This window comes from Malus domestica, chromosome 14, assembly GCF_042453785.1.
Source record: "Malus domestica chromosome 14, GDT2T_hap1".
In the NCBI taxonomy this organism is placed as follows: domain Eukaryota; kingdom Viridiplantae; phylum Streptophyta; class Magnoliopsida; order Rosales; family Rosaceae; genus Malus; species Malus domestica.
This window is the reverse complement of record NC_091674.1, coordinates 24,131,909-24,153,496: the sequence shown is the minus strand read 5'-3', so window position 1 is coordinate 24,153,496 and position 21,588 is coordinate 24,131,909. Positions and strand designations below refer to the sequence as shown.

Below are 21,588 nucleotides of genomic sequence, written 5' to 3'. Positions count from 1 at the left end.
GAACACAGAATACAATATACAATAAAGTGTAGTGAATTTGTGGATTGCTTCAGGAACCCAAGTGTGATTACTTTGGGACTACGAAAGATAGTCAATGGTTCAAAGAAATGGAATAATTTATTGAATTGTTAATTGTCAAAAAGTGAGCTGCAGGCTAATAATTTTGGATTAATTGTCAGATTAATGAACTGTTGGTCACTTTAATTAATTCAATAGATCGGACCATACATGGTCGATTGTAGAAGCAAAAATAATTATAACATTCAGGTTAAAATTATAAAGAATGCCAAAATAGCATTGGATTCAAAAAAACCATAGCCCAATGACAGTGGGCTTGAGTGTCGTGAGCAAGCCAAGGCCCTAAAAGGGCTTAAGGGGGCCACAGGTTACAACGGGGCAGCCTAAATCATGGCTGCAGGCCATAGGCTGTTCCTGGGTAAGCCTAGCCGCAAAGGCTAGCTTGATTTGGTCTCGGGCCAAAGCGCTAGCAAGCCCAACCGAAGTTGGCTTTGGGTTGAGGCACTGCAAAGCCTAGCCGAAGCTGGCTTTGTGGTTGGGCCGTGTTAATACCAGCCCAGCGGCCAAGAAAGCTACTGCAGGAGGGCCGGGGTAAGGGGACGATCCCAACAAGAACAAAAGCTTGCTGGCAGGTTGGGCCAGGTTGCAGGGGATGGTCCAACAAGGCTACAAGCTTGCTGGTGGGCTCGGGGCTTCAGGCCGGTGGAAACCCTGCCCAGGTCGAAGATTGGTTGTTTGTGCAGAGGCAGCAAGCCCATGAGGCTGCTGTTTAGCGGTCTAGGGCGTCGAAACGATGCCATCCCAAGGTGCTCCACGCGGCTAGGCTGCATGCCAACGACGGGGCACGGCAGCGGTGGCGCGACAGTGAGCTGCGGCTTATGCCACAAAAATCCCAGATTTTTTCTTTTATTTTTTTTCTCGAAATTTAGGGTTAAAAACCCCAATTGCTTCTAAATTAATTTCAATGCTTTAACTCACAAATTCCACATAGCATAATTGTGTATTGCATGAACAAGTATATATATTGACAAAATATATGAACACATATGCAATATATAATTGGAAGGAAAATATAAATATAGGGGTTTCATGCATTATGGGGAATGTTTTCATTCTTCAAGGTTTTTTTTTTCAAATATCTTAATTTATTTTAGAAGAACCTAATTAGCAGAAAATCATTGAAAGCCTTTGATGTTGTAGAAGAAAGCCTCATCCACTATCCTTCAGTTACTTAGCTTCTGACAAGAGCATGCTGGGCCGGCGATAACAGGGAGAGAAGAGAGGGATGTAATTCTGAGGTGTGTGTTGTATCACCCCATTGTGCCTTTATTTATAGTAGTAGGGAAGGTTAAATCCTTACCCTATTAGGATTACAACTCTAATAAGAATTAAACTACTAAAGGAAATACACAAAGATACTCCTAAATACACTAGAATTTACACAATTACATTATCTATCTAATAGAAATGCAACAATTCCAATATATTTTGCATCTTCTATTGGAGATGCTCTAATAGTGCGTAGTCAGGTTTCGGTCCATTCCTTGTCATATTGGAGGCAACACAATTAGGTAGTAGCTAGCTATTTGATGATGCATATGGAAGATTCATGATCACAATTAACTGTCTGTTTTGAGAAATCCCCAAACCTTCTCTTTAGATTTAAATATTTTCTGAACTCTATTGGAATCTGGATGAGAATTTTTTTATACTGAAAGCAACGTTTTTGAGAATTCGTTTTGAGAAATTCTTAAAAGAAAACATTGGATATGCCACCTTTTTCGGTAAATCAATTGAGTATAGAGGTGTACATCCAAGTACGAACATATAACCTTTTCTTTACACTTTAATTGGTGGGGACGAAAATATCAAAGTAATCTATAAAATAACATAGATGATTATTATTAATAATGTTGAAAGCGTGAATTTACATTGAAATATTAAGGAATTTTACGTCTATTTATAAGATTTTTTAGCTAAAATGGTACCTGAGATTGACATAACTTTTCACTTTGGTCATTGAGATTTAAAATCGGTAGAATTGGTTCTTGAGTTTGTTCACCATCAATCATTTTAGTTATTTTGTGAAAAAATCTCTATTAAATAATGATGAAATGACCAAAAAAAAAAAAACTCTCAATTTTTGTCGAATTATATTGGCTCATTGTTTATTAAATTGAGAGCATTTTTTCATTTTGGTCCTTATTTAACAGAAAGTTTTCACAGGAGGACCAAAACGATTGATGGCGGACAAACTCAAGGACAAGTTCTATTGATTTCAAATTTCAGGGACCAAAGTGATGAGTTATACTAATTTTAGGAACCATTTTGGTTAAAATGCCTATTTATAATAAGTTGTGCTACTCCTGATTGTTAAGCATAAAATCTCAACTTATTTCATAGTATTAAAGGAGGTTAGATGCATACTAAGCCCGATGGCCTACTTGTTTTTGCTCTCACATCAACAAATATGTATTGTCAACTTGTTAGACTTACATGACATCACACGTGAGAGGCATAGTAAATCTTCCATTGGAGAATTAAGGAACATTACATGCGCTTGTAAAGTGTTGAGCTGCTCTCCATACTGTTAAAATCTCACTCCATCTTACTTGAGCTACTTAGAGACCGTATCAAAATTAACCAAATTAATTCCTACAAATAAAGGAATTTAATATTTTGGATGCATTGTTGATAAGACTTTCTTAAATTTTTGATTGTATTTTTTAATGGAAAGGGATCCTCTCCGGATCCCTTCCTCTTAATTCACCAAATCAGGGAATTCGAGCCATTGAAATTTGATCAAACGGCTACAAACAGGGGGCCATTTAAGAGTTATAATAACTTCAGTCATTAGATCAAATTTTAATGACACAGATTTCCTGATTTGGTGGATTAAAATGAAGGAATTCAGAAAAGATCCCTTTCCTATTTTAATTTCTATGTTTAGAACTTTGATGGAGCTAGTTGGTTCTATTGTTTCACCCCCTGGTTTGTCACATCAAAATCCTATACGGTTACTTTCTCACCAAACTAGCAAAAGCTATATGCATAAACAAAAGGACCTGGCTTCTCTGCCCTCCCAGTTCCCATACATTCTCATCCTCTCCTATTTGTACGGTCACGGTTAAGCCACTTTAACATTTTATATCACTATTACTTTTTGTCTTATTATCTCTATAAAAATCAATATAAAATGTTAACGTGACTTAATCGTGATCGCACAAAATAGGAGGGGATTGGAGTGTATGGAAACCGGGAGGACAGACAAGCCGGTCCTAAACAAAAACAATCAAATCAACCTACTTGAACAACATGATTTTTCCATTTCGTTTCATACGTTCTTTCTTTTATATTAAAACAATGAATTTTTCGGTGGGTGGTTAACTAATGCTTAAAACGCCTTTTAGCTAATTCAAAAGATGTTTTGTTTTTGTGGCCTCTAGTTTTGCATGCTCTCAAAATTTGACAAGTGTTCGAACACCAATTTGTTCAATTCAAGCTCTTATTAGGGTTTATACGTTGCCAAGTGTCTACAGGTGGGATCAAATTTCTCATAGGTGTAGGGCACCTCCCATGGCATGGTGTCCCAAGCGAACATAAAATGATATAAAAGAAATGTAGAGAGCTATTTAGTAACTATAATTTAGTAGTATTTTTCTTTACTTATAAAGGTTTAGTAATATTTTTCTTTATTTGTAAGTCAAAGGTTTTAAGTTCGATTCTCTACGAATTTGAACCATATTATTACTAGCAGCCACCCTTTCCCTCTTAGTGTAGATAATATCATTTGTTTAAAAAAAATGTAGAGACATTGATGGTTAGGGGTAAATTGGCGATTCGCACTAATGAATCGGCTGAGTTTAAAAAATTAGTTAAAAACTTAGTTTCTTAATCAAACTTAGATATCACGTAAGTTTATTTTAAGGTGAAAGCTAAAATGATTAAATATCAAAAAATTTGAATGCCAATTGAGAAATGATTTACATGTTTTTTATTTTTGTCTTTTTTCTTATGTCTTTATTGGTGCAACACCCGAGTTTACTTGGCGGTCAACGCTAAAAAGGTTAGGGTATTTTAATGATCAAGCCTAATGTAATCTCCAAACCTTGAATACCAACTAAGAAACAATGATTTTCATGCTTGTTTATTTAACTTTAATTTTTCTTGTGTGCATGCCTTACAAGTGGTCACGTTCCGAACTGATAAGCATTAGGAATGAGTTATAAATTTAGACGTTACTTGGTACACAATTAAACCTTCACCAACCCAACACCCAAGTTTACTTATACATATTGCTGGTCAGTTTGTGCATCCATTGGTGTGTAATGACAAATAATAATACTATAATCATTAAAATTCTTTGATTAAGTATAGACGAGCAGTAAATTTAGACTTTACTCAATCAAATTTTCATCATCGACTCCGTCAGAAGTTTACATATACATGCGACTTGCAAGTGATTGTCAAACAAATACTTTTTAATATTACTGAAAATTCTTTTAGTGACTCACTCACTCTATGAAATTCACCCCCACCATTCTAAGAGCAAGTCCAACAGTAGAGATAGCCTGGTGGACAAGGAACCAAAGCAACCCAATAGCCTCCCAAACTTGCTCTAGCCCATGCGAACAATTGGGCTAAGGGGGAGCTCGTGGGAGAGGGCAGGCGTGAGTCCAAGGTCCGAGTGCCTGAGGGCTATGTAATGCAAGACTGACGTCAGGATGATGTCAACCATGTTATAAAAAAATTTGCGTCAGGCGCGTGCATAACACTCGAGCGTGGGGACGCGTCACCAACAAGATTTCAGTTGGTGGGGCTCGTGGTTTGAACTTTGAAATATTATCATTACTGGTGCCACGTGGCACCCTCTCGCCCGTTAGATTTCAAAGGCTATTTTTTTTGGACCATTGGATTTCCAATGGTAAAAAAAAAAAAATTCAAACCTCCCCCAACGGCTAGATGGCGTGGCACAATCTCAGCCGTTCGATTCCAGATCAACGGTCCACATTTTTCAGCTTTAACAATGAAAAAAAAAGAAAAAAAAAATTGATATGTTAACGTTATGACACATGGCACAATTTGGAGGGTTGAATTTTTCTTTAATCAAAAGGCAAAAATTAATTAAGTTAATAAAAAAGTTAAAAGTTAATAAAAAAATCCGATTTTTTTTTAAATTGATTTTATTTTTCTATAAATACCTTATCATTATCTTCCACCTTACAATTTCATATGTTCTCAAATACTTTCAACCACATTCCAATCTTTCTCTCAATGTTTCTATATACTTTTGTTTCAAAAAAAAAAAGGCTAATGATGTAGATATGAATTGGACGCTTATTGAAAATGTTACGTTGTGTTCTAGCTGGGCTGAAGTTACTCATGATCCGATTACGGGTAATGAGATGTAGTTGCGAGAAATGTGGAGCAATATTCATTCCATTTTTCTTGAGAAAATTGGTGGCAAAAGAACGGAACAATCACTCTCAAGTCGTTGGAGAATACTTAGCCAATCGTTTACTCTTTGGAGAAACACCTTGGCACAAGCTAGTACTAATATTCGAAGTGGGGAAAATTACGCGGATTAGGTAACAATATATTATTTATTTGTTTGTACTATACCCAAATTTACAAGCTACTTTGATTATAAATTTTTTTCTCCCGCATTTTGTAGACACTTCAAGCACAAACTTGGTATAATACCAAAAACAAAATCAAATCATTCAACCAGTGGGAATATTGGAATATTGTCAAAGATTGTGCCAAATTCATAGTTGTGTCGGTCTAGAAGTTGTCATGAACAACACCCCTTTACACTCTACGCCAGATCAAGACTTGCATGTTCATGAAAGCGACACAAAACAAGTGCCTGAAGCGACCCCTGAACAAGTGTCAAGGTCGACCCGTTATCCACTTAGGCCTCAAGGTAAGAAGGCTTCAAAGAGAAAATGGAGTGCTTCTAAGAATGATTATGCAAAATATATGGAAGAACTTGCTCGCCAAGGGGAATTGACTTTGGCACGGGAAATGGTTAATTTTGAGGCTAATAAGGGTAGAGATGAGGCAAAAGCTGCAGTTGCTGAGTGATTATTTCAAGCTAATAAGAGAGAAAGAGAGCTACTTAGGCAAGAAAGAGAATAGCTTAAAGAAGAAAGAAGGGCTCAACAAGATCGTGACATTATGAAGGAGCCTATAGATGTGATGTCTCCAAATTCTAAATATTTTTGGAATTCGAAGATGGTGCAAAGGAGGCATGCAAGAGATGAGAGAGCAGTGGAGATAGTCCTAGCACCACAAATTGGTTAGGTGATGATTTTCCATTCACGAAGGACTAGGGAATTTGTTGTATAACCGGAGCCCATAATTTTCCAATCACTTTGGGTTGTAATTTCGTATTTAGTGAATTGAGTACTTTATGTAATTTCATATTTATTTAAACTAAGAGTATCTTTATTTAATTTGGTACTTTATTTAAACTAAGAGAATCTTTATTCAAAGAACATAAACACACCAAATAAAATTACACAAACACACCAAATAAAAAAAAAACCACACTAAATGAACTTAAAAAACACACCAAATAAAATTACATAAACTGACACACCCCGTCCCGAAGGAGGGCATGCTGGCCGTCACGTGAGAGTGACGTAACCATTTGCACAGTACGGAAGCTTTAAGATACAATTTAAATTGATACACCCGAATGTGAGTCCTAATTTTGTCCAATCTGTCAGAACACCGTCGAATTCCTCGTAGTCACCACACCTTTGTGATTCCTGAACCTGGAGGGGCGCAAAACCAAAATTGAGTGGGTCAGTAAAACAATTCTTTTCCAAATCCAAACATTTCTCAAAACGTTGTAACCCCTCTCCGTAAAACCTGTATACTTTCCCAGAAATGTAAAATATAAATATACATATATATTCTCAATACTTTAATTCATTAACTCAACATTTTTTCTTTATCAATCATGCCATGCCATGTCTAATTCAACAATTAAGTATGGATGCATCAACAATAATCATATCAGGTGCAAGAAAGTAATCAACCGGAGGCCCTCTAATAGCCCTGTACGGTTGAACCTAGAGCTCAAAATCTATCATTATCACTCTACCGGAGTCACCTCTGTGACCCGTCCGGCCTTCTGCACACAAGTTACGCTCTAGTGCTTCTCATAAATCATCTGTGCACATAATCTAAGGTCACCCACCAGTCGGAATCTCACTAACACTCTCGCGACTGGTCTGTCGTACCCACTCCGCGTGGACTGTACGACTAGCATCTACTTGGATCCAAGGCGAGCGTGCGATGCGGTGAATACTATAAGCACTAAACCATGGTGCAGGATTTGAGCTCAATATATATCATCATCATCATAACAGTAATTAAATACTCACCTGTGCGTCCACCGCACCATTTCATACATATGCATCATAAATCAATTCTTACCTGTGCGTCCACCGCACCAATTCATACATATGCATCATAAATCAATTCTTACATGTGCGTCCACCGCACCAATTCATACATTTGCATCATATATTAATTCATGCATGGCATTTCAACTCACATTTCTATATACTTTTCATATCAATTCTATGCATGGTATTTCACTTCCCGTTTTTCCACATAACTCATATGCATTTCATTTTAAACATATTTTCATTTCAATTCAATTTCTGGGAAACGTCAAGTATATATATATATACGGAAAACAAAACTGCCCACTCACCTGGAGTTCATCCAACAACTCCCTAGCACCACACATCAAGGCGTCATGACGATCGCCGCCTAGAATAGTAATCAAATCCAGGCTCAGAATTCATATCGATAAAATATATAACTTATATAAAATACGTCACTACGTTGATCGATCCGGAAGATCTGCCACTCAGATTTTAAATCCATAACTTCCAGAGGTCCACATTATACCTCTAGGACAACATCCTAAAATTTCATTACCATCCAACGGTCGGATCTCCGTCAATTTCCAAAACTAAGTGACGGTTAACATTTTATATTATGGACTTACAATTCCAATTCCGGAAGATCCGTAACTCGGATTCCCAATCCGTAAGTTCCAATAATCCTCAAATATTACGTATTACAACGTATCAAAGTTTGGTGACGATCCAACGGTCGGATCATCAATTCACATTTTCACCTAAATGTGAAAACTATAAAACGTTATTTGAACACCTAACCAACAATCTTCAATAACTTTCTCATACGGTGTTCCATTTAGGTATATGAATATACCACAGTGATCTACTCGACGTCACGGACGTCGACATATTTTTAAAATAATTAATATTATGGACCTCTGGAAGTTATGGATTTAAAATCTGAGTGGCAGATCTTCCGGATCGAACTACGTAGTGACGTATTTTATATAAGTTAAATATTCTATCGATATGAATTCTGAGGTTGGATTTGATTACTATTCTAGGCGGCGATCGTCGTGACGCCTTGATGTGTGGTGCTAGGGAGTTGTTGGATGAACTCCAGGTGAGTGGGCAGTTTTGTTTTCCGTATATATATATATACTTAACGTTTTCCCAGAAATTGAAAATGCATGAAAATATGTTTAAAATGAAATGCATATGAGTTATGTGGAAAAACGGGAAGTGAAATGCCATGCATGAATTAATATATGATGCATATGTATGAATTGGTGCGGTGGACGCACAGGTAAGAATTGATTTATGATGCATATGTATGAATTGGTGCGGTGGACGCACAGGTAAGAATTGATTTATGATGCATATGTATGAAATGGTGCGGTGGACGCACAGATGAGTATTTAATTACTGTTATGATGATGATGATATATATTGAGCTCAAATCCTGCACCATGGTTTAGTGCTTATAGTATTCACCGCATCGCACGCTCGCCTTGGATCCAAGTAGATGCTAGTCGTACAGTCCACGCGGAGTGGGTACGACAGACCAGTCGCGAGAGTGTTAGTGAGATTCCGACTGGTGGGTGACCTTAGATTATGTGCACAGATGATTTATGAGAAGCACTAGAGCGTAACTTGTGTGCAGAAGGCCGGACGGGTCACAGAGGTGACTCCGGTAGAGTGATAATGATAGATTTTGAGCTCTAGGTTCAACCGTATAGGGCTATTAGAGGGCCTACGGTTGATTACTTTCTTGCACCTGATATGATTATGTTGATGCATTCATACCTTATTACTGTTGAGATGATGTGGCATGGCATAATTAATATGAGAAATGTTGAGATGACATGGCATGGCATGATTGATAAAGAGATAATGTTGAGATAGTAAAAATGAAGTTTTGAGAATATATATGTATATTTATATTTTACATTTCTGGGAAAGTATACAGGTTTTACGGAGAGGGGTTACAACGTTTTGAGAAATGTTTGGATTTGGAAAAGAATTGTTTTACTGACCCACTCAATTTTGGTTTTGCGCCCCTCCAGGTTCAGGAATCACAAAGGTGTGGTGACTACGAGGAATTCGACGGTGTTCTGACAGATTGGACAAAATTAGGACTCACCTTCGGGTGTATCAATTTAAATTGTATCTTAAAGCTTCCGTACTGTGCAAATGGTTACGTCACTCTCACGTGACGGCCAGCATGCCCTCCTTCGGGACGGGGTGTGTCAGTTACCCGTGCGTTCGAGAAGAAGAGAGAGAGTGAGAGTTTCTGAGGAAGAGCTGAGGAAGAGAGAGAGAGTGATTGAGGAGATGAGAGAGAGACAACAAACGGGAAATGGGGAGGGATTTAGGGTGTAGGACCCTACCTAAAGTCCAAACACAAAATTATTAGTCCAAGTTTAAGTTTAATTAACAATAGCTTAGGAATTTTAGGTAAAACCAATACCAACGTCCAAGTTAAGACTACCATTGCAACCCTGAGGACTTCACGATCACGTAGGTACCATTTTCAGGTAAGTTTCATTTCGAAAAATCCTAGTTCTAAAGACCCCGTGAATGTGTACTGTTCATGATCTTTGAAGTGGTTGTGTTTTAGGCCAAAATAAGATCATAGAAAGCTTAGTGAGGTCCCAAGGAAGCTCGGAGTGCTTCGTTGGAAGTTTTTGGACGTAAGAACACGGAGATCGACAAGTTCAAAGTTTGGCCGGAGCTTTCGAGGTGTTTTCCGGCGAATCCCCGGCGAGCTAGGAGTCGAGGTAGGTATCAATCTCTTCGTCTCGTCAAGTAATACAACTTTCCTTTTTGTTTCACTCAATTTCGTTGAGTATTGAAGAAGTTATACGCATTTGAAAAATACCCAGTTTCCGGCGACCTCCGAGGCTTTCGAGGCAGTTTCCAGCCAAACCACGGCGAACTAGGTGTTGTTCAAGGTACCATTCTCTTTGTCTCTTCAAGGGCTACAACTTTCGTTTTTGAATCACTTGATTTCGTTGAGAAATGACAAAGTTATGTCAATTTGAAAAACTGCCCAGAAAACGGCCGCCGGAAAAACCAGTCCGGCGACCCAAGGAAGAAGAAGGTGCTACAGTAAAAATAAAAAATAAAAATAAAATTATTTTAAAAATATGTCGACGTCCGTGACGTCGAGTAGATCACTGTGGTATATTCATATACCTAAATGGAACACCGTATGAGAAAGTTATTGAAGATTGTTGGTTAGGTGTTCAAATAACGTTTTATAGTTTTCACATTTAGGTGAAAATGTGAATTGATGATCCGACCGTTGGATCGTCACCAAACTTTGATACGTTGTAATACGTAATATTTGAGGATTATTGGAACTTACGGATTGGGAATCCGAGTTACGGATCTTCCGGAATTGGAATTGTAAGTCCATAATATAAAATGTTAACCGTCACTTAGTTTTGGAAATTGACGGAGATCCGACCGTTGGATGGTAATGAAATTTTAGGATGTTGTCCTAGAGGTATAATGTGGACCTCTGGAAGTTATGGATTTAAAATCTGAGTGGCAGATCTTCCGGATCGATCAACGTAGTGACGTATTTTATATAAGTTATATATTTTATCGATATGAATTCTGAGCCTGGATTTGATTACTATTCTAGGCGGCGATCGTCATGACGCCTTGATGTGTGGTGCTAGGGAGTTGTTGGATGAACTCCAGGTGAGTGGGCAGTTTTGTTTTCCGTATATATATATATACTTGACGTTTCCCAGAAATTGAATTGAAATGAAAATATGTTTAAAATGAAATGCATATGAGTTATGTGGAAAAACGGGAAGTGAAATACCATGCATAGAATTGATATGAAAAGTATATAGAAATGTGAGTTGAAATGCCATGCATGAATTAATATATGATGCAAATGTATGAATTGGTGCGGTGGACGCACATGTAAGAATTGATTTATGATGCATATGTATGAATTGGTGCGGTGGACGCACAGGTAAGAATTGATTTATGATGCATATGTATGAAATGGTGCGGTGGACGCACAGGTGAGTATTTAATTACTGTTATGATGATGATGATATATATTGAGCTCAAATCCTGCACCATGGTTTAGTGCTTATAGTATTCACCGCATCGCACGCTCGCCTTGGATCCAAGTAGATGCTAGTCGTACAGTCCACGCGGAGTGGGTACGACAGACCAGTCGCGAGAGTGTTAGTGAGATTCCGACTGGTGGGTGACCTTAGATTATGTGCACAGATGATTTATGAGAAGCACTAGAGCGTAACTTGTGTGCAGAAGGCCGGACGGGTCACAGAGGTGACTCCGGTAGAGTGATAATGATAGATTTTGAGCTCTAGGTTCAACCGTACAGGGCTATTAGAGGGCCTCCGGTTGATTACTTTCTTGCACCTGATATGATTATTGTTGATGCATCCATACTTAATTGTTGAATTAGACATGGCATGGCATGATTGATAAAGAAAAAATGTTGAGTTAATGAATTAAAGTATTGAGAATATATATGTATATTTATATTTTACATTTCTGGGAAAGTATACAGGTTTTACGGAGAGGGGTTACAACGTTTTGAGAAATGTTTGGATTTGGAAAAGAATTGTTTTACTGACCCACTCAATTTTGGTTTTGCGCCCCTCCAGGTTCAGGAATCACAAAGGTGTGGTGACTACGAGGAATTCGACGGTGTTCTGACAGATTGGACAAAATTAGGACTCACATTCGGGTGTATCAATTTAAATTGTATCTTAAAGCTTCCGTACTGTGCAAATGGTTACGTCACTCTCACGTGACGGCCAGCATGCCCTCCTTCGGGACGGGGTGTGTCATAAACACATTAAATAAAAAAAAAACACACTAAATGAACTTAAAAAACACACCAAACAAACTAAGAGCATTCTTCTTCCATCACAAGCTTGTTTTTAAGTTTCTTGAGCTTGTTTCAATCCCCACAAGTGCTCTATCAAGTCAATTTGCTGGGATTTGTGATAGTATGAAGATTGGAGTGAAGTAAGTCGTTTAATGAGCTTTTCATTGTAACGTCCATCCCTTTCTAATGGCTCGTGTTGCACAGGTTCTTCGGTGGCGTCATGAGCACAATATGTTTATGTTTTGGAATTATTCATCGGGTCTGGCTCAAATTCATTAATGGCATCATAATCATACGCATGTTCCACAATCATGTTGTGAAGAATGATAAACGTGAAAAAGCATTTCAAATTCATGTATCAAATGATGTCACTGCCTCCAAAATGATACTTTTTACTCATTTTCTGTCCCCATAAGCTCATTGCCATGCACTTGGACAATTTTTCCAGGTCTAGCGCATACAGTCGATGCTTCCAATCATGCCAGGAAAACCTTGCATCTCACCCTTCTTCAAAAGCCTTTGCAAGTCTATTGTCGTAAGTCTTTGGAAGTACTCTTTGGTGTAGATAGATTTGATTGCGGAGCAAAACCTTATCAGGGACTCAAGAATGGTTGATTTCCCCATTCTCGCTATCTCATCCACTTGGTCTACAGATGCTCAATATGCAAGCATCCGCAAGGCAGTAGTAATTTTTTGCTTAGGAATGAGATCCATGACACCAAAAGCATCATTCTTTTGCACAAAGGAAGAATCATGGTTGCAAACAACAATCATGATTTTGTTGAACAAATGTCGTTGCATTCTAAAACAACGTCTAAAACACATATTAGGGAATGCACTGTTACAGACAAAATAATCGTCCAAGAGATCCTTACCTCGTCGTTGCCTGCTTCTATCGATGTTTGCGGAACGGCTGGGCCTGAAGATCTTAGCCACAACTTGGATGACTAGACGGGAATGTAAGGCTCTTTGGCTGCTTACTTCGTCATCTCTCCTTCTACGCTCCTTATCATCTTTCTCTTCCATCTCATTTTCGCCCTCCTGGAGATTGAACATTTCTTCCCCTTACTTAAACAATTTTTTCTCTTGCTCATCGATTTCCCACAATATTCTTGAAGAAGACATTGTAAGATGGAAGCATAAACTATGAATAAGGATAAAAATTTTAAGAGATTTTGATTTTTGTGTGTGATTTCTTAGGATGGATGGTGGGTTATATGGAGAAAAAAAAGGATTAGGTTGGAGATAATGACACGTGGCATGCCATGATTCGTTAAAAATCTTATCGAAATCTATCCTAAAAAATTCTAAATAGATTGTGATACGTGGCGCGACAGGATTGATTAAAAATCTTATCGGAAATCTATCCTCAACGATTCTAAAACGGTAACGACATGTGGCGCAACAGAATTGGATAAAAATCTTATCAAAATCTATCACAAAAAATTGTACTTTCGGATAATGACGCGTAGCGTAATGAGACCGGTTAAAAATCCTATCCCAAATTACAAATAAAAATTATTTTTTATTATTTTATAAAATAAAAAATACTAATATTTAATTACCTATTGTCATAACTATTCAGTTTAAAGATGGAGATACAAAAAATAATTGTTGTTCAGTAAGGACGATTATTATTCAGTAGAGGAGATTTAATTGTCAATTATCCTGTGGGCCATCCTACACTAGAAGTGCCCTAATAACTTGAAGTCCACACATGAAGAGCTGCCAAAATGACAAAGCAAGCATCCAAGTACAGTCCATTGAAAGGAACCAGAGCAAAAGAAAAACAGCAGAAACAAGTGGTAGAATATTCCAGAAATGCCCCAAAAAACAAAAAACAAAACAATTTAATCACAGAGTGCACGTAAATATTAATTTCTGCACACACATGGACTCTCAACAATGCCACGTCATGGGGTTAGAAAATTGCAGAAATTGGATGATGATGAGAGAGAGAGAACCGAGTGGCTTTTGGCTACAGATCTGATGGACCCAAGTATGTATAACTCAAAGTTTAATACAAAACACAAAGAGAGTTTTAACCAAAAAAAACAAACACAAAAGAGAGAGTGCCCATTTCTCGCAAATATAGAGAAAGCTGAACTCCCATCCCACTCGAGAGATCGAGAGATCGAGAGAGAGAGAGGAGAGAGATTAAAAACAGAGTAAAACTTAACAATTGAACTACACCAATGGGGGAGGTCCTACAACTTTAATAATCATTTTTTGATTTGATATTTTTCTTTTCTTTTTTGTTATATGATTTGTTTCTCTCGAAGTTTGCATCTTTTGTTTATTGGGTTTGTTTTTGTATTTGGGTTTGTGTTGGTTTAGGAGGAGAAGAAGCCAGAGGAGAAGAAAATGGAGGAGAAGAAGCCAGAGGCGGAGGAGAAGAAGGCGGGGGAGAAAAAGCCTGAAGCCGCTGAGCAAAAGAAGGAGAAAGCCGAGGACGGAAAAGATGGGAAAGCAGAGGCCAAGGAGGGTGATGCCGCCACTGCTCCTCCGCCTCCGCCGCCACCCCAAGAAATTGTGCTCAAAGTTTATATGCATTGTGAAGGATGTGCTCGCAAGGTCAAGCGGTGCCTCAAAGGATTTCAAGGTTTGTTTTTTCAGATTTGGTTTGTTTTTGTGTTTGCGTTATTGGAATATTGGGTTGGGGGATTAATTTGTGTTTGATTGAATTTTTTTAATTTTCAGGGGTGGAAGATGTGAGCACAGATTGCAAGACTCACAAGGTGGTGGTGAAGGGAGAGAAGGCTGAACCAATTAAGGTTCTTGAAAGAGTTCAGAGGAAGAGCAACCGGCAGGTGGAGCTTCTCTCTCCAATCCCAAAACCGCCGGCGGAGGAGAAAGAGAAGCCCAAACCAGAGGAAAAGAAAGAAGAGGTTCTCAGTTCACTCAAATATTTTAATCATTTTGCAGAATTTTTTCCATTGCCATTTTAATTGATTTTGTTTTCTTTCAATTTGATGGGTTTAATTATTTTTTGTTTTGTTGCAGCCCCAGGTAATCACAGTGGTGCTGAAAGTTCACATGCATTGCGACGCCTGTGCCCAAGAAATCAAGAAACGCATTCTCAGAATAAAAGGTGTACTCAAATTTTTATTTTGGTTTTCTTTTCTCAGAGAGATAAGAACAAAACCCAAAAATTAAAAGAAAAAAACGATTATTTCTTTGATCCTTTTTCAGATTTTGGTTCAAGCATTTTCTAACTTTCCACAAATTAAAAAATGGAAAATTTGGAGTATGGATGCGTTGGCAATTAACGGTCCTGAACTTTTATTAATTTTCTTTTTTTGTGAATCTCTTTAAAAAAGAGTTTATTATTCTATCAATAATGACCAATCTTTCAATGTCAATTCATTCTTCATCTTCAATAATATAATTCATTAATTTCTAGAGTTCACAAAAATCAAGTCCAATTGAAGTCAATTTAATTCTCTTCCAAGACCAAATCCCACCAATCCCAACTTTAAATTATTTCCAAAAGTTTCTGTTTTTAAAATAATTATTTTATTCGAGCGATTTTCCAATTAATCTTGTTTGTGTGCTTTTCTTTTGTATTACTTTTTTAGGAGTGGAATCTGCTGAGGCGGATCTTAAGAGCTCAGAGGTGACAGTGAAGGGTGTCTTTGATCCGCCTAAGCTAGTTGATTATGTGCACAAAAGAACCGGGAAGCACGCGGCGATCGTCAAGCAAGAACCAGAGAAGAAAGAGAAAGAAAAAGCCAAAGATGAGAAGAAAGGTGGTGAAGTAGGTGACAAAGATAAGAAGGGCAAAGATGGTGGTGGCGATGAAGCGAAAGCAGAAGAGAACAAGGAAAATAAAGGTGACAACAATGAAGCTGCCGCCGCGGCCGCTGGTGGTGCACCGGAAGGAGCTGCCGCAGAAGAGACCAAGGTGGTGGAGCTGATGAAGAAGAATGAAAACTATTCTTACCCACCAAGGTATGCCATGGAACAGTATGCCTACCCACCTCAGATCATGGAACAGTATGCAAACCCACCTCAGATCATGGAACAGCATGCCTACCCACCTCAGATCTTCAGTGATGAGAACCCTAATGCCTGCTCTATCATGTAAAAAGTGAGCAATGTCAAGGGTAGAATGGGAATATGGGAAAAAATGTTCAAGTACCAATTACCATGTTCTGTTCATGTGTTACTGTGTAGTATCTTTCTTGCACTGAAGTGAACTATAACATCTAGAGTAAATTACAATAATAGTTCCTCAATTTTAATCAAATTGGAGCAATAGTCCATCAATTAAAAATTCATTACCATTGAACCTTCAACTCATCAAAATGTGTAGCTATGGTCATTTTCATTAACTTAATCAAAATTTTGTCAAAATGAGTTATGTTGGAAGGACCGTTGCTACAATTGAGGTTCCTTAACTCATCAAAACGTGTAGCTTTGATCATTTTCATTACTCGTTAGAATTTTGTCAAAACAAGTTATGTTGGAAGGATCATTGCTACAATTGGGTTAAAGTTGAGGGATCATTGCTCGAATTAGGTTAAAGTTAAGGGATCATTTCTCCAGTTTGATTAAAGTTGAGAGACAAATGGAAATGAATTTTTAGTTGAGGGACTATAGCTGCACGTTTTGATGAGTTGAGGAACCAGTTCGATTAAAGTTGAGAGACAAATGGAAATTAATTTTTAGTTGAGGGACTATAGCTGCATGTTTTGATGAGTTGAGGAACCAATGATAATGAATTTTTAGTTGAGGAACCATAGTTCCAAATGAGTTAAAATTAAGGAACTATTGTTACAATTTACGTTAACATCTATCTACAGAGATAAGCTGTGGAATTTTGTTAGGCTGGTGCTTTTTATTTTCCTTTTTAGTTGGTAACTTGTAACATATATAAATATGAAAAAGATTAATAAATATTAATAATTATCATAGATAATGACGTGTATATCTTTGTGTTTTATATATCGATCCTTTGTACAGGATCGATTCCTGAATTCACTAGCGTTCTTTTGGATAATTTCGATAGAGCTTTCATCTCTTACTTGCCTCTCAAAATTTTTTATTTGCCTCTCAAAATTTTTTATTTTGTAAAGAAGTTCCAACAGTGGCACCCAAATAACCATGATCTCAAAAATTTTGTGAGCTTCGATTTTCGTACTTACAGTTATTTTTTTGGGTAATGGTAGATGAATTAAATTTGTAGATAAATATATGAAAGTTAATGATTGAATTATTATTTAAGCATTGATAAAAATATTTATTCATATTGATGACACATAATTTAGTTATATATTTAGTCTATATATTTAGTCTTCTAACATGTTCTCTTTTTTGTTTTTTTTATTAGTTTTTAAATTGAAAAAATAAAGCAAAATTATGATATAGAAATAGGCAGGGTAGTGAACAAAGAGAAACAATAGTGTGATAATAATGTATTACTTAGGAATTTATTGGGGTAAAAGTCTTCTCACTCTTTGACAAAAAAAAAAAAAAAAAAAGAAGTCTTCTCACTCACTATGTAAACAAGTGGATTTGGGTGGTGGTTGTAGGAGGGATGGAAAGTGATTGAAATGAATGAAACAAAGACCGTTGGGTTTCTATTTTAGCACTTACAGTGGTTGTGAAATGTGCGATTTTGCATTGACCAAGATTAACAAATAGAAATGAAAAAAAAAAAAATTAAGGGGTCCATGTTACTTGAGACAAATAGTCTTTATTGGTGGAGAATTTTCTTTGTGTTGGGAATGCAGTTCGTTACACTAAATATAGTAATATAATTAGTTGAAAACATAAAAAAAATAAAAAAATTCCAATCAATTGTATTATGACATTTAGTGTACCACATCTTGTTCCCGGCACACTGAAAAAATTTCTTTGTTATTTGACACTGGCAATAGCAATATTTATTTTTTAATGCATAATTTGATGTTTAAGGACATGGCTAGGGTTTGTAATGATGTGGTGGTCCAAATTTGAAGTGAATCCAATGATTTTCTGTAGCTCTCTAACAATGCTAGATTTTGCATTAGCATATAAACTTCCATCCAAAATGACAAAAAGGACTAAATATAAGCCAAATCTTATATAAATTCCATTTGTTAATCACGTGTTTTTCTGCGCCTTATTTGTTATGGCAATTTTCTGCGACAACGAAGCCGTACGTGGTTTTTGGTTTTACTCATGACCTCCTCCGTTTTCAGAGAAAATTTTGTGTGGGGCTTGATTTGTTACTGGACTTCGTTGATTGACATTACAACCTACTCAAAACTTGCCACGTGGTAAGTCTAAATATAATTTTTATCACTTTTTTTTATATTTAAAATTTTCATAATTATTGTTGGATCCCACATCGCCCAAGGGAGTGAATCCTCTATGTCTTATATGTATATTCTCATATCTTCCTAGCACGAGGTATTTTGGGAGCTCATTGGCTTCGGGTTTCGTAGGAACTCCGAAGTTAAGTGAGAAAGAGGCTAGAGCATTCCTAGGATGACTGGCCCATTGAGAATTTCTACTCGCGTGAGTTCCCAGAAACAAAACCGTGAAGGCGTGGTCGGGGCCTAAAGAGGACAATATTGTGCTAAGGTGGAGTCGAGCCTGGGATGCGGCGGATGTGGGGCCAGGCTGTGACAATTTGGTATCAGAGCTAATTCCTGGCCGGAAATGTGTCGACGAGGACGTCGGGCCCCTAAGGGGGTGGATTGTTAGATCCCACATCGCACAGGGAAGTGGATCCTCTATGCCTTATATGTATATTCTCATCTCTTCTTAGCACGAGGCCTTTTGGGAGCTCACTGGCTTTGGGTTCTGTAGGAACTCCGAAGTTAAGTGAGAAAAGAGGCTAGAGCATTCCCAGGATGGGTGACCCACTTGGAAGTTCTGCTTACGTGAGTTTCCAGAAACAAAACCGTGAGGGTGTGGTCGGGGCCCAAAGCGGATAATATCATGCTACGGCAGAGTCGAGCCCGAATCGGGATGTGACAATTGTTAGATCCCACATCGCCCAGAGGAATGGATCCTCTATGCCTTATATGTATATTCTCATCTCTTCCTAGCACGAGGCCTTTTGGGAGTTCACTGGCTTTAGGTTCCGTAGGAACTCCGAAGTTAAGCAAGAAAGGGGTCAGAGCATTCCCAGGATGGGTGACCCACTGTGAAGTTTTGCTCGCGTGAGTTCCCAGAAACAAAACCGTGAGGACGTGGTTGGGGCCCAAAGTGGACAATACTGTTCTATGGCGAAGTCAAGCCTGGGATGTGGTGGAGCCTGGGTCGGATGTGACAATTGTTAGATCCCACATCGCTCAGGAAGTGAATCCTCTATGCCTTATATGTATATTCCCATCTCTTCCTAGCACGAGGCATTTTGGGAGCTCACTGGCTTCGGGTTCTGTAGGAACTCCGAAGTTAAGTGAGAAATGGGCCAGAGCATTCCCAGGATGGGTGACCTATTGAGAAGTTTTGCTTGTGTGAGTTCCCAGAAACAAAACCGTTAGGGTGTGGTCGGGGCTTAAAGCAGACAATATTGTGCTACTACGGAGGCGGGGCTAGGCTGTGATAATTTGGTACGAGAGCCAATTCCTAGCCGGAAGTGTCTACTGGGAAGTTCTGCTAGCGTGAGTTCCCAGAAACAAAACCGTTAGGGCGTGGTCGGGGCTTGATATGAGCATATTTATGTGTTTGAGTTAGCTTGTTCTCATGCATTTATGTTGTTATTTCTTAGTTAATTATGTATTTTAAGCTATTTTTTGTGTGCTTGTAGGTCCATAGGCCTTATAAAGCAATATGATGCATTTTGGTGCATTTTGGAGCAGTTTTGGGCTTGGAATGAATAGCATATGCATGGAGCAAGGTGGATGGACGAAATTGAAGATTAAAGAGGCTAGGAATGTGTTAAAGAGAAAGAAGAATTAATGTAAAAAGGACAAAGAGCTCAGCCACAAAAGGGTGTCACTCCACAATTCACCTTTCCATCATTGTTGTGCACCACCATTGCACTTCCTTTGGATTCTTATGTCGTGCATCATCATCCATGTTCCCTCCATTGACTCATTTGTTGCATCATTCCACTTCCTTTCCTTTGTCTACCATGTGCACAATATCCTTTCACCTCATTGCACTCATTGATTCACCACTTACTCACCTTTCCACCCATGCCATGCATAATCACCCTTGTCCCCTCCATCATTTCAGATTCATGCATCATTATATTGAATCATTGCACTCAATTGCTACACTATTCCTTGTTCCCTCCATCATTTCAGATTCATGCATCATTACATTAAATCATTGCACTCAATTGCTACACCATTTCTTATTCCCTCCATCATTTCAGATTTCATGCATCATTACATTAAATCATTGCACTCAATTCCTTGTTCCCTCTATCATTTCAGATTTCATGCATCATTACATTGCATCATTGCACTCAATTGCTACACCACTCCATGTTCCCCTCCATTGCCATGCATTTGCTTTATAAAAGGAAGTGTGTGTAACATAAATTTAGTTCATACTTGGTTAGATCATTCACTCCCATTTCAACACAACTTTCATCCAAACACATCCATTCATCTTCATATCAATTCCTCTATACAAACAAACCTTCAAACACTCACCAACACCTTGTGCCGTAGCAAATGAAGGGAAGGAAAGTGCTTGGACGTGCTTGCTGTCCAACTTGGATCGTTGGAGCATTTAGGTATTTTCTTTCTTTTGTTTCTAATGTTTAAATTCATTTCCTTTCATTTTGTTGTAAATATGAGTGGCTAAACCCCTCTTGGCTAGGGGTGATTTCAAAGCCATGATTATGTGTGCAATATAATTTGATAAATTCCAGTTATGAATTCTTGAATCGTGAATGCAATTGGCTTAACTATTTGATTGATAACTTATTTGTATTTGTTAATTAAGGGTCGACACTTAATTGGCATGCATAAATCCGTTGCTAGAATATAAGGAAGTTTCACATAATCGTTACAAACTTATATTCACATGTAGTGAAGGTCGCTTATAAACTATCGCATTAAGTTAAATTCCTAGCATGAGTGACATGATGTCATAGTTGCAAGTACTTTGTCAATGCTTGTGATTTTCATTAAACGTAATGATCTGTGATTGTATCTCTATTATGATGTCATGTAGGGAACTTTAGAAGAATGTTTTGGGTTGTCGAATGATGTCATCCAATCCAATAAAACAAGGAAAATATGAGAGTTAAGTAGTGGTGTCACGGTTAATTTGGAGCATTGTCGTTCATAATTCAATGAAGTAGTAACTGGAAATCGAGTTGTTTTCATACATATCATGTGTGGA

General features: G+C 37.8%; 1 protein-coding gene and 3 long non-coding RNA genes across 4 annotated transcripts; 3 read left to right on the top strand and 1 right to left on the bottom strand.

The window, feature by feature from the left end:
* Positions 1 to 6,685: 6,685 nt before the first annotated feature.
* On the bottom strand, positions 6,686 to 7,867 carry LOC139191067 (uncharacterized). The gene is made up of 2 exons (XR_011575204.1): positions 7,751 to 7,867; positions 6,686 to 6,800 (listed from the first exon to the last, which is right to left on the bottom strand). It is a non-coding gene; the product is annotated as an uncharacterized lncRNA (long non-coding RNA).
* A 523-nt stretch (positions 7,868 to 8,390) lies between these two features.
* On the top strand, positions 8,391 to 9,535 carry LOC139191066 (uncharacterized). The gene is made up of 2 exons (XR_011575203.1): positions 8,391 to 8,526; positions 9,470 to 9,535. It is a non-coding gene; the product is annotated as an uncharacterized lncRNA (long non-coding RNA).
* A 265-nt stretch (positions 9,536 to 9,800) lies between these two features.
* Positions 9,801 to 12,329, top strand: LOC139191065 (uncharacterized). The gene is made up of 5 exons (XR_011575202.1): positions 9,801 to 9,940; positions 10,024 to 10,183; positions 10,289 to 10,357; positions 11,056 to 11,114; positions 12,065 to 12,329. It is a non-coding gene; the product is annotated as an uncharacterized lncRNA (long non-coding RNA).
* A 1,860-nt stretch (positions 12,330 to 14,189) lies between these two features.
* On the top strand, positions 14,190 to 16,540 carry LOC103415163 (heavy metal-associated isoprenylated plant protein 7-like). The gene is made up of 5 exons (XM_029092457.2): positions 14,190 to 14,495; positions 14,629 to 14,893; positions 14,992 to 15,179; positions 15,295 to 15,382; positions 15,870 to 16,540. Exons 1-5 carry the CDS (start codon positions 14,487 to 14,489, stop codon positions 16,376 to 16,378), a joined length of 1,059 nt encoding a protein of 352 aa, XP_028948290.2. The 5' UTR covers positions 14,190 to 14,486; the 3' UTR covers positions 16,379 to 16,540.
* The last annotated feature ends 5,048 nt before the right edge of the window (positions 16,541 to 21,588 follow it).